Source organism: Mesitornis unicolor, unplaced genomic scaffold, assembly GCF_000695765.1.
Source record: "Mesitornis unicolor isolate BGI_N332 unplaced genomic scaffold, ASM69576v1 scaffold4406, whole genome shotgun sequence".
Taxonomy (NCBI): Eukaryota; Metazoa; Chordata; class Aves; order Mesitornithiformes; family Mesitornithidae; genus Mesitornis; species Mesitornis unicolor.
The window spans coordinates 1-13,816 of NW_010188776.1; the positions used below are offsets into that span (position 1 = coordinate 1).

General features: G+C 41.6%; 1 protein-coding gene across 1 annotated transcript in view; it reads left to right on the forward strand.

Annotated features, from left to right (window-relative positions):
* Positions 1-33: 33 nt before the first annotated feature.
* LOC104541703 (transcription factor COE2) overlaps positions 34-13,816 on the forward strand; it is a gene marked incomplete at its 3' end in the record, with an annotated part of 110,116 nt that continues 96,333 nt past the window's right edge. Inside the window, exons 1-5 of the mRNA XM_010185822.1 lie at positions 34-189; positions 1,203-1,266; positions 1,532-1,587; positions 1,951-2,024; positions 8,424-8,492. Coding sequence (XP_010184124.1) covers positions 1,987-2,024; positions 8,424-8,492 — 107 coding nt within the window. The remainder of the gene's footprint in view (positions 190-1,202; positions 1,267-1,531; positions 1,588-1,950; positions 2,025-8,423; positions 8,493-13,816) is intronic.

Below are 13,816 nucleotides of genomic sequence, written 5' to 3' on the forward strand. Positions count from 1 at the left end.
CCCACACCCCATCCCGTATGTTTCCTCCACAGCGGAGTAGCTTTGTCCAGAGCTCACTTTGAAAAGCAGCCACCCTCCAACTTGAGGAAATCCAATTTCTTTCACTTTGTTCTGGCTCTCTACGACAGACAGGGGCAGCCCGTGGAAATAGAGAGGACAGCTTTTGTGGACTTTGTAGAAAATGATAAAGTAAGGCTTGTTACCTTTCTTCTTCCTCTTTTCCTCTCCAAATTTGATCTTCTCCCCCGTTGAGCTTCTAACTTTTAATACCTGTTGTCCCTGACAAAATACAACCAGCCCTTGGTAAGGGTTCAGGTGCTCCGGCAGAGCTGTTGCCCTCTGTGTGCTGCTGTAGTTAAAAAGGCTTTTGCAAGCCTCTGCTGTATCAGGAATACAATGGGAACTTCGGACACCCGCGAAAAACAGAATAAAAAAAAATCATGGGGGACAAATGTGCTTTTTATTTTATTTTATTTCATTTTTCTACCTACCAGATCTGCCAAGTTTTTTTAGTACCCTAACAGAAGGGGCATCTGACCTCTAAAATGTTAATTTATCTGTTGAGCTTGATTATATGTATTTCTTAAGACTGCAAAGTTAATGGCAGGACTTGAAAGGCATTTGCCTTTGCATGTTAAATCAATGTGTTGACCACGCATTGTTTTTACAATTATTTTCTTAGTCATGGCCAGGATGTTTTTTTAATTACAAGGGATGCTCATAAATAATAATCTTCTAGGAAATTACAGTTTAAAAAACATGCGAGAAACATCCCTGTAACACAGCCTTCAGGAAATAAATATCAGTGATGACTCAAAATAACACTGTTGCAAAGTAATGAACACACTAAAAACAGAACCTGCTGAGCTTTCCCATGTCAATCTGCTGTCTATTAACTGACTCGAAACGTACAAATTCATCTCGGTGTATTGCCTTGAAAAAGTTGAGAGCATAATAGCAAATAAGAGAGGAAAAGAAGTTCTTGAACTCCTGCAGGAAAAGATGTCAGCAGTATTTTGTAGTTTGTCCTGGGTCATTCGGAAGGTTAATATATCCCAATCAGCGGATTCACCTCTCAGAATTTTAATGAACTTGGTTGTCATTTCCATCACGATGATCAGCTTTTGCATTTTAAATGTGCCAAGTGTAAGTTCTGGAAGAATATTTTTTTTATTTTATTTTTTTAAAATCTTCTCTTTCAGGAGCAAGGCAATGAGAAGACGAACAACGGCACGCATTACAAACTCCAGCTCCTTTACAGCAACGGTGAGTCCCCTTCCCAGGCACCTTCCGTGGGTTGTAGGGTGAGGAAGGGGTTGTAGATGCTGTCACTGTGATTTCCAAAATATACACAGAAACTCCCTTGCATGGTTCCCCTTCGGTGCAGGGACGGGCTTGGCAGACACAGTAGAGGAAAGAAAAGTAAATATCCTTTCTGAGGATGTTTAATGAAACTAAATGGTTTTTTTGCTGGTGTTTAGGGCACGATGCACGTAGCAGCACTATTTATTGCTGTTCTCTCTCGCTGTAGGTGTCAGGACTGAACAGGATCTGTATGTCAGACTCATCGATTCGGTCACTAAGCAGGTGAGCACAGCTGAGATGTGCCGTGCTATCCTGTCCCGCCTCATCCTTCCTTTTTTCTTAACATTGCCCTGCATGCCTTTTCTTCTCTGGCTCATTTTCGTCTCTTCAGACCTTATTTTTGAGACTAGTTGAAAAGTAATGCTCTTCTCTTCCCCCCCCCCCCCCCCCCTCCTCCCGTGCTTTTTTTCATTATCAATATTTATGTAAAAGTTGCTTTCCCTGCTCATAAATGCTTTGAGGGAGGGTATTTATTTGCAAGTGATGGTGAGCAATGGTAAAAAGCCCTCACCTCAGATCTTAATGTTAAGACAAATAAGTAACCCCCTGATGCTAATGGCTTACCCCTTTTCTTAATTTTTGTAGCCCATAACTTACGAAGGACAGAACAAGAATCCCGAAATGTGCAGAGTTTTACTTACCCATGAAGTCATGTGCAGGTAAGATGACTTTATTAACAACATATCAGTTGTTAAGCTGGTTTCCATAGATGCCAGAGTGGCCTTTCCGATGAAGATGTAGGCAGGAAGAGTTCAGTATTTTTGGTTTGTTTTGGTGTTGGGTCCGAGAGATTCTTTGTGTAGGAAGACTTCATTTTTATGTGTGGATAATACTTGATTCGGATTCAATACAGATATTTGGGTTTGGTGTTTGGTTTTGCAGGGTTTTTTTTTAACTGCAAGAGATTTAGCAAGCCCAGGTCTGCAGCCCGAGCTGCGCTATCTGTGTTAAACTAGGCCTTTGGATGTGTTGTTTAAATTGAGACTTCTCACGTGCTTATTTCTTACAAAATTCCTGGTCACCTTTTGAGAATGAGCAGTTTAACTTGCAGATTTTTACCTGGAAACTAAAATGCTCTCTTCCTGTAATTTTTTTCTGCTGAAATATTTGCATTTTCTTAATTAAATTATCATCATTAATGTTCTTTAATTTTGCGTAGTTGTACCTCAACCAAAAAAGAAACCCCTCGAGCCAAAACACAAATCCTTCTTTTCTATACTGCATAAGTAATAGTTAGGAGACTTCCACCTTTTAATTTAAAAAAGGCACACTTTTAGCATGTAAACTTTTAAATTGGAGGGTAAAAGGAGTTGAGGACGTTGTTAATAACAGTTGTGTAAGTCTGAAGTTACGTGTACCTTATGTGTGTACATCGTGCTTCCATGGTAACTTATTACTTTCTCTGTTCTCGTGTAATTAAATTATTTTCAATACATCTAACAATGCAAACAGTCAATGTTGTTATATTAAAATGTGTTAAATTGTGCGTAGAATGTTCTTTCATAAAACGAAAGGCAAAACCAATCTTGACCCTTATTAAACATAGTTTGTGATTTATTTTATCAGTGGGAGTGGGTTAAGCTGTTGGACTGAACGTTGCTGCTTTTAATGTTGCACTTTGCCACTTGAATTTTTTTTTAAGTAGCTTTTTAGGCTAACACAGTGGTAAGAGCAGATTGTCTGGACAGACTTCTTGTAAAGGGAAAGATGTAGTTTCAGTGCTTAGCAATTATGTCGACTGTTCCATTACTTTATAACAAGAATCAAGGAAATGGATAGCGTTTTCCTGTTGTGCTTTGCTCTCATTAATTAGGAAAATGAGCATTGTTACTTGTGACCAACACTCCCCCATGTATCCCTAACACAGCGTGTACCTGTATGGGAGATGCACGCGGTGCGCTTTACAGGGACCTGTAGATGTAGGACGTGGTAGCAAAGATCAAAGATGCATACGTTACTTTCTGGCACACCTAGGACTTGCCTACGCATTTAAATACACGCACCATCTGTATGGCTGGAAGTCCTCGCTATAACCAGGTGAACATTAGAGAAGTAAAATCTTTGTATTGCTGTGCAGTGGGCTCCTCGTCTGTGATAACAAAATAGCAGTTTGCATACTTCATCGTTCTCCACTCTTCCCGATAGGGCGCAGTTCTGGTTTAGAAGTTAAAATATTTCAGAGAACACCAGCACCTCCCCATCCAAATGTTAATATTGAAAACAAAATTAATGTGGCTTTCTCCCTGCTTCCTCTCCATGCCTTTTGAGTATCAAATGCTCTGTTCAGGTTTTACACACCCGGCCTCCACTGATGCCTATAAACATATTCCGTGCTTGATTTAAGGGGGTGTTCTACAAATGTAAACCACGATTCCGATTATACTGAACTCTCCTGCTTGATAGATTAGCCAAGGAAGAATTACAACTCGGGGACGTCCTTTCCATGTAGAACACAGCTTAGTGAACGAAATCAAAAGCACTCTGTAACCTAATCAAGACATTTGATTTTAAATGTCGTGTTTTCCTAAAGTATCTCTGAACAGGAGGCTGCGTGCTCTGAAGAGGCATTACGCATATCACTTTGAATAATGCCAAGGGAACGGATCCAACTCTAGTTAAACTTGACATTTGATTTTATTTCTTTTAACTACAATAATCAAATCTTCCTCATTGTGTGCTGCTTAAGTGGCAGCATCAATTTTTAAAGCCCCTAGTTTAGTTTGCATTAGTAACAGTATATAAAAATTTAATGCACTGTACCCACTCTGCTGTCCAAATTGATGCCTACTGTTTTTAAAAAGAAGGGTCTGCCTGTCTTTCTGCTCTTATTTCAACCCTCCCTAGCTGAAGGTAGGCTTTTTTGGGGTATTTTTTTGTATGTAATTGCACACGGAGATATTCCTGCCGTATAGAGCCAAGTGCATCTGAAACTCCGCATCCTCCGCTCAGACAGTGACAGATGCATGCTTAGCAGGAAAGTTGTCTAAATATTGATACGGCTACAACAATCTGTCATCCCAATTGAAAGTTAAACTCTCAACTCTCAATAATTAGTGCTTGCAGTGAGAGGCTCTATTTATCTATTTGCCGATCTGAATCTTTTCATTTGGGTTATCACGGCCTAATGGGAACTGTTCCTCTTAGGTGGCTCTATCTTAAACACACAGCCTTTCCCCCCAACGGTAGGAAATGAAGGTAAACAGTCTCCTCTTCTGGAATAACTTTTTTCCTCCTCTTCTTTTTCTTCCAATTATCGACCAAGAGGAAAGTAGTTGTTATGCTGCTGCCAGCACCCCCCTATGCCCTCAATGCTCAGAGGGTTAAAAGGTATTATAATTTGAACAGAAGTAGTCTCAGGGCCTACAGCTGGCTAATAACAGAGTTGTATTGAGTGCAAGCGAGCCCCACAGCTGTGACTTTCGCCACAAGGCTCAGACTAGACAGGAGCTGTAATCAGCTGGGCCAGGCGGCCACTGGGGCCTGTGTCTTTATCGGCCAGATGGTGTGAATTTAGACACTTTTGTTATGCAATTGCAGGGAGGAGTTGGGGAGAAGAAAACAAAACAAAGGCCACCATGCTGTGAGCTTATTTGAGTTTGAAATTAGAGACAGATTTTTTTTTTTTTTTATTTTGGAGGGGGAGGGAAGTTGAGAGCAGAATTTTAAAACCATTTTAGGCAAGTGTGAGGAGGGAAAGGAGGCAAGTTTGCCTTTGATGGGAGCCTTCTGGAGTATTCAGTCTGTAGATCTGGCGTTGTCTGGGGTAGCTTTGGGGTTTCTGGGTTTATTTCTATTTTTTATATTTTTTTCAGAACTGTTCATAGTATAAACCATTATTTTTCCCACGTAGATCCAGTTACAGGGGAAAGTATAATAAGAAAAGATGTAGAAGATAGAAATCTTAGGCCTTGATATTCTTGTTTGAAGCAAATGAGGATCCCTAAAGGTATGGTCCTAGCACAGCATTGTAGCAGCAGTGCAAATACTGGTGAAGTCGTGCCAATGAGCTGCTTTAATGAGAGTATGGTGGGCTTGGTCCTGGACCACCACAGGTTGGGATTTTTGCCGTTCATTTAAAATAGAATGGACTGAAAGTCTGTTACAGACAGCACTTGTAAAACAAACCCAGTGGAAATGTTGGTGCTTGGATACTGCGATGAAATACTTGGAAACGGGGATTTAAAGATGTGAGAGGTTCTTTTGCTCAAATGCTGGGCTGAAACATCCTCAGTCTTTAAAGTGCTCTGATCTGCGTGTGACCTCCTCATTCACTGGAGTGAGTGATTTTCCCTAATCAAGACACTTTTTCATATATGTTTGTGCTCAAAAGGTATTATGGTCAAAAGGGAAAAAATCTAGCGCTCCAACAAATCTGTTACCCAAGTGTGATAAGGATGTCGATATTTGGGAGATATTTGGAGAACTTACCTGTGAGCTGCAGTTTGGGAAGGAAGATTTTTTTAAGTATTACAAGTGTAAAGTTCCTAATTATGCAAACAAAACCAAACCAAGATGTGCTTATTTCAGACCCCAGCCACGTTGTACTCCAATCTCCAATAATTCATCCTAAAACACTATGCCAAAATATGGCCATCTCTCTGGGAAGAGCCTGTGAGCTGCTGGGGTGTGGTGGAGGCACTGCTGTACATTCTGCTTGAACGTTACTATGGGTTAGTGCGATCAGAAATCTTTTTAATGACCATGTGCAGAAGTTACACAACTTAAGGATACCTTATTTAGTATTATTGCAAAGAGAAGAAATGACCACTGCTTCAGCTGGCTGTAAATAAGAAAAACAACAATAAAGCACTACAAAAATACTTCTAAAATCAAACTTCTTTTGTTGTTTTATTATAGCAATGCATTTATTCCCAGTGTTATTTCCAATGCGTTGTTTCACTGGACTTGTCAGAAATCCATGCCAAATTTCTACAGAGTGAGGGTTTTCGGCCTTTTGGGGGTTTATTTTTTTTCTTCAGAAAATATCTCACATATTGGCTTTCAGTACAAAAATACGTGATTCTTTATAAACAATCATTGGGCAGTGAAATGCAGAGAAGATCGACTTAAAGTTGGGAGTGGGGATATTGGTAGCTCGTGTGAATTACCATAGCTTCAGTGAAGTCGATGGAGCTATGACAATTTACAGCAGCTAGAGGGTCTGCCCCAGGGATTTTTAAATATTTAGTGTCTCCTTTTATTTTAAAAGGAGTAGCATCGACGAATAAGTGCAGGTTTGAGGCAAAGGGAGCGTAGAGACGTTGGAACAGTTAGAGCTGCTATTCAAATAGCAATTCAATCTGGTGGCCGTAGCTCATCGTGCTGGGCAGTTCCAGTTTGTCTATGGGAAGGTCCTGGCGCACGCTGTAACTTAAGGAGGAAATGCACTCATTTGGAATTTTTCATCTCTGAAAGAGGTTTTTTTATGGTCTAAACGCTTATTTTAAGTATTTATGATTGAATATTAAGCATTTCAAGAAAAAGTTACTATTTCGTATTTTGTACTGCCTTTGGTGAATTCAAGCATTTAATTTAATTTCTATATAAATTTTTAATTCCTCTGTTTGGAATTGCTTCCCAGTTGGAAAACTGGGCAATTCAGACTGACTTGAGAATTTTGCAGATGTATTCAGGTCCTATTATACCAGTGCACAAAAAACCAAAACAGTGTTTGATTTTGTATTTGTACCTTTGAGCAATCTCGGGAGAATGGGAAAAACAGCATTTGGAAAGGTTTTTGTGTGACTTAGGGCAGAAGCTGCTCTGGTGACTTCTGAGGGATATGGGACTGCTGATACAGCCTAGGTAAAGTTTTGGATGCCTTCATCCTCTCCCTCCCGTGTCGTGTTAGGTTGGAAAGATCAATCTGAGCATCAAGACAGCTTAAATCTGCTGACAGCCTTCTGTGTTGCTACAGATTTCAGAGTAAAGGCTGTTTTTAAAGTCTATTACATTTTGGTACTCAGCTGGTGTGTATGCAAGGAGCATCACTCACGTCAATGAATATATTGGTGGAAACCAAATAACAACCTGTCTGATTTTGTTCTCCTTTTATAATTTATTATTGAAAATGGGAAAAGGAAATGTGGTTCTGTACCCTTTTCCTGAAGAAAGTTTAATTTGCTGGGAGTGAAGGCCATCAAATAGTTCCTGAGTGTAGGTTGTATTCTCCTCTACCATCTCCTGTATCTATCTATATATGTGCACACAGATACATACACAGTTGTTTTGGTGTATATATATATATATGCACACACACATTGATGTGGACATGCTGCAATACAAACCTTACTGCAAGCTCTTGAGGGCAACAGCCTTACTGAGTCAGATAAATATATTTATTTTACGTTATGAGCTCATTAGGGAGTTCTTATTTCTATATCATCATGTTGGTGAACACACAGTCTAAAATGTGTATAAATACATGCTTAATCTTGAGGGATTATAGTCACTGAAACAATTGCAAAGGGGTTTACAGGTGAAATGCCAACCTGAAACAATATCTCCAGTAGGATCCAAGTATGTTCAGTTTCTGCTTTTTCGTTGGTGTTACTGTAGTGCTGAAGTTTTCTGTGGGTGCATGAAACTTAGGGTTTACTAGATATTTAACAATCAACAAATCAGTTATTAAATAGAACAAATCAGTAGCTTGCTTATAGTCAGTTCTAACACCTCCTTTTGATGGACTTTTAACCATATGTAACACACGATACTCGTGCCTGTAATGTCATTTTGGCATCTGTTAATCATTTATTAAGCCTTTATAAATAGCGCCTCAGTCTAAAGTGTGACCATATTGCTGTTCATTTTTGGCTCGGAATTCCTAAAAAAGGCCATGGGGAGCCAAGTGCCAACCTCCAGCAAGGAATCCTCCGGGTTTGGGGCACCCAGGCCCCTCCTCGGTTCCTTTCCCTTCTGGAAAGCCCAGCCAGAATTTTTGCAGTTGGTCTTCTGGGCATATGTTGAGTCCTGAAGGTTTGCTGACAAGGCTTTAGCTGATTGCTTTGCTAGCAACTGTTCCAGTAACTCTTTAATTTTGGTTTTCTCTCTCCCTCTAGTCGGTGCTGTGAGAAGAAAAGCTGCGGCAACAGAAATGAGACTCCGTCTGACCCCGTGATCATCGACAGGTAGGACATGAATCCACATTCTTCCACTAAAGCAACCCCAGATTTGTTTGCTTTGAGGCAGCCAAGGGTCTTTCTTGATGGTTGTCAGTGTCTGCCATCCAGAGCTGTCTGAGCTTTGTGGTTCTGTAGAGGAATGCCAGCCTAAGAGTTGGGTAACTTTAGTCCATTTGGGCTTTCCTTGACAAAATTGTGGATGTTTATGGTTTAAATTAAATTCTCTGTATCATTTTCATTGTGACCAAATAGTCCATGGATGTATCTGGAATACTTTCTGTTCACCAGGGATTACTGAGACAGACAAAGCTTTGAGCAACCTGGCAGCTTCAATAATGTCCTTTACCAAAAGGACAGTATTTTTGTGGCAATGTTGGGAGGATGGAAGGGGTAAAGGCAGAATTGCAACGTTCTAGGCAGGATTAAAACGGATGGTTTGGGGATTGTGTGTCACTTTATGTTCCATTCTATGTAGAACGGTAGCTTTGTATATTACTCGGTTCCAGGTCTAGAGGATAAAAATGTCAGCCATGTCGTCGTCGTTGGGTTTTTTCTGCTCCTTGAATGAAGTCCAAAACTTGTGATGCTGAATAAACCATTTCTGCTGTGACCTTTGCTCTGGGGTCTGGATTTAGATCCTGAGGACCTTGTAGTTATTTTTCCATTCACTCTTGGAAACCAGCACTTTTCTATACGAAAGGGAGCTGCTTCTCTGAAGTTTACTGCGTGTGCTCTCCCACTGACACAGCTCTGTGGGATACATCAGAGTATGGAGGTTCCTGCCCTGTTCTGAGTCAAATTTCCAGTGTAATTTGGGTCAGAGCCTGACTGCAGAACGCTGCCCCTGTTTGAACACTGGTGATACAGCTCGAATCCTGCAACGCTGCTATTGCAGGCCTCAAAAAGCAGAAACGGGCACAACTCCATGGAGCACAGGGCTGAAAGGACCATCTGAACGTGTGCTTGAGACTGCGTGGTAGATGGTTAGTCCAGGAGCATTTGCAAAATACGCACTCCAAGTCCTTTAGACAGCACGAGCCACTTCTCACAACGTTAGAGCATGCTTTAACCTTGCATACAAGATCAGAATTCATCAGAGCTAAACCGGTGTGTTCCTGTGGTGCATTCCCAGTGGTCTGAAGTCCTGTTTATCCTGTCCTCCTGTGTAGTTTTTGAAGTAGTACCTGTGGGATTGGTAGGTTTATGAGTCTTTAGAAATGTGAACGGTTTTGTTTCTTTTCCTCCTGGCTGCAGTGGTGGTTCTCAACGTTCCCTGTAGTCCCTCAAAATTAGCGTGAACTTTGCGTCCTAACGCTTCCTTCTGTGTTGAAATGGCAGACAGGGATATGAAGTGGACGGGTCAGGGCGGCTTTCAGATAGCAGGGTAGAAGTTTGCTCTTTTGGAGACGATACTTCCCAAATGAAAACTGTATTTTGTCACACTGATATTATAGTTACTTAGTTTGCTACCTTTTGCACCCCAGTTAATGCAAATAAAAAGAAACTTGGTCTTACTTTGAAGAGGTTGTGGGTACTGCAAATGAATTCATCGTTTTACTGCAGGTTTTCTCTCTCATTTTAGGCGAGTTGTATAGTTTTAGATATAAATTCCCATTCATCAAGTGGTAATGTTTTGTGGTGTTCTCAATTATTTCGTGTTTCTTGAAGATGATGCACTTTAGAGCAGGTTGTGTTGTGCTCTCGTTACTCTTAGTGCTTTACCTGGTTTACTGAAGCTGTGATTTACTCGAAGCCTTGAGGGTACTGAGGAGAACCGAGTGACTCTTTTGGTTGAACAGTTTATTTGTTTATTATTTTATTCTTCTAAGAAGAGATAAATAGTCAAAAGAAATTTCTAATTAATTGGTACAAAACATCTCAATTAATCAATGCAATGTAACTGGGATGGTACAGACTTGACTTTTTTGTTAATACAGGGGAAATTGCTTGGAAAACCGCTGCAAAATGTGAGCATAAGCCCTGTGCTGTGTGTAGCTGCTGTCTTGATGGTTTTACTGTGTGGAGGCTCATGAGTCCTCTGCTGTCTCTGAGCTGATGGAGTTGAGGTCATTGAGCTCAGATGCATTAAAGATTGGAGATCCTGGGTTCAATTCCTCCCGCTGTTAACCTAAGCTCTTCCTAATTTGTCCTGTAAAGAATCTGATGTGTCTTGCTACCACACTTATTTCTGTGTTTATTGCAGCTGTTAGTGGGGCAGTGGTGGTGAAGGGGATTTGGGTGAAGAGCTGGGCTGTGTGGAGCATCACCCTGGGTCGAGACGTGCAGTAACGGGTGGGTGTAGGCATGGGGCCAGTGGTGCTGCAGTGACTTGGCACAGGGGTTTGGTGGATGCTGAACTGCACTATTGGTCAGCTGACACATGCTGTAAACATTTAGGCTACTATTATTATTATTATTATTATTATTATTATTATTATTATTACTATTATTAAAACCCCACAAAGCAGGAACGCAGCTGGCACGCTTGTTAGCATCTCTCTAAGGAAGCAGAAGATTCTGGATTACATTCGTGTGCCGTGGGGCTCCAGCCCTTCAGTGCAGAAACGGGGCAGCACGGATAGAGGTTTTCTTCCCTGCTGCTCCTCGTGCCCTACCTGCACCATGGATAAACACAGGACAGGGCTCTCTGGGCTGGCTGGCACCTCTCACAAGCACTAAACTCACTTCAGCAAAGACAGCTGTTGCCAGGCTGAAACATTCTGTGTCCCTATAGCATCCATGCTGTGTGCTGAAGTGCTCTGTGTGAGATGTCCACAGTAATAGGGCTGGGCTTTATGTCTTCTTGTGTTCTTCCCTCTCCCTAAAAAAGTCAAAAGGGCATATAGATTAGCTTTCATTTTGAGCGATCTGTCTTGAAATAAATGCAGACTTGTGGCCATCCTGTGTTGTGGTTTGTGTTTTTCTTTTTTCTCTTAATCTTGGCCATCTAAAAATGACTTTATCCCTCCCATCTCCCTTTCAGGCTGATCCCAAAACCCATTGGGTAATACAAGGATATTTCCTAATATTTAGAGGCAGGATAGCATGAATGGAGAGGCCTGGATCAAATTCCCACTGATACTGAGTTGCCTCATCACTTTTAAACAAGTCACATAACTCCGTGCCTCAGTTTCCCCCTTAATACCAAGTGTTAGAGTTGCCTAACTGTGGGAAATGGAGTTCTTGTTTGTATTTTTCATGTTTCTACCGCAACAAGGATTTCATCTACATGGCAGAGTGGGATTGTTCTTGCTCTGCTCTGTTCTCCATGCCCCCTGTAAGCCTGCCAAGGCAGAATCAACGTCTCAAACCTGGTGCTGCTGCGGGGTGATAGACGCAGCCTCCTCAGCTCCCCGCATGCTCCCGTCCTCCCTTCCAAGCCCCCACACCCCACAATGATCCCCCCTCTTGTCCCAGGGAGTCCAAGTCCTTTGTTCACTGCTAAACCCTGCTCTCCTGCAAAGAGCTGCTGTTGTGCCATCTGTCTCTTTATGAATTTTTTAGTAGACTGGATGTTTGTGGGGAGTCAGTAACTTAAAGTGCACTATCCTAGCCATTTGACAAGTGGTTCTCTTAGTGCATAATTTGTTTGTTTCTCCTTTTTTTTCCCCCCTTTCTTTTAGACCAAATGAAGATTTCCTTACTCGTTTTGCTGTCCAGAGCATCTTGAAATCTTTGCTGTGTGCAATCACTTAAAGCTTGTAAATGGAGTAAACTGCAGACTAGCTTGTGTCGCTTAACTTTTTTTTTTTTAATGTCGACAGACAGCAGATTTTCCAGCAAGCCAGGGAGTCAAAAGAAGCATAAAGATCTCTTTGAGCGTGCTAGAAAAATGAAGAATGGGCTCATGGTTAAGGAGCAGTTTGAGCTGTGCAAGTCCTGGGTTTCTGCTCCTTTCTCTCCATTGCAGACTCCCTGTATTATTTTAGCCACTCACATAGTCTGTTCAACAGTAAACCAAGGAGAAGTGTGTGCTTCTCTGGCTTTCATTGATAACACAGATACACATGCCGAAAATTGATGTGGAAAACTGTTGCCATTCAGGTGGATATTGTTTTGGAGTCATTTATAAAGTTATTCTCCCCTCTGACTCTTAGCTGCTGCTGCCTGAGCTGAAGGTGTTACTGCTTCTGAAACTCAGCCAAAAATAAATGAGTTTAAATCACTGCTGATTTCAAGCACAGATTTATTAGGGAGCTAACAGACCTGGAACCGGTGGCTTTTTGTACACGTGTACTGGCCATGTGCTGTCATTGTGCGGCCATCAGGATCAATCCTGAGCCCCCCGAATGGAGCGCTTGCCTTTTCGGGTATGTTAGAGGGGAAACGAGTAATGGGTGGAGTGTTAATGAGTATTGATTGCTTGAGTTCCTCTAAGCCCATAACTGGAATAGTTAGCACATGTTCTGGTTTCAGAACTGCGAGGGTGAGCGTGGTTAAGTTTGAGCAAGGACACATCATATAATTTAAAGAAATAAAATCTGACTATTGCTACTACTGCCTGGAAAGCTTAAGAAAGTAAGTCCAATGAAGACAAGACCCAAAGGATTTTAGCAATTCTGCATAAATCAGATAAGCTTCCACGATGCTTTCGTGCAGTTTGGACGGCAAGCGTGGATGAATTCCAGTCTTGTTAGGTTAGTTGTAACTTAGCTGAGATAAAAACCATCGATGGTGCTGCCTGAATCGTGACTGAGCAACGTGAAGTTTTGAGCAAAGATCAAAACAAAGCATGGAAAAAATCCTTTTAAATTGAAGCTTTGTCCCTGCAATATGGAGAATTGGATGCAGTTTGTGTTGTGTTCTCATAAACAGCGAGCCAGGAGGTTGCATGGCTGCACCGCTGGCTGATCATGAGGGGTCTTGGAAGGATGAACGGCTGAGATAGCAGCGTAAGGAGCCATTGGAATCAATGAGTTTGGGCGTAGTGGAGAGGGGAACGGAGCAAGTTTCCCATGAACTAAAGCACCTCTGGGAATAGAAGCTGAGGATAAACGCACTGTGCAAACAGCACGAGAGAAATTCTAGGCACGTAGAGCAGTGGTTTGTGACATGGGATCTCTGCAACCCGACTTCTGGAAAATGGGTCTGCATTTGTCTGGATCCATCCGCACTCATCATTGAAAATGCCAATATTTCAGAGTGTTTACACCCTCATGAAAGCATCCTCCATGTATTTATGACCTAAAATACTCTTCCTTATCACTCTTGCCCTCCTTTCGGCCTGTCTAGACCTGGTTTTATGGACTTGTCACTTCATCTGCTCTAACCTTTCTGTTACTGCCTCTTGCTTTCCTTTTGAACCTTTTGTTTCTGTCCACCCATTCCTC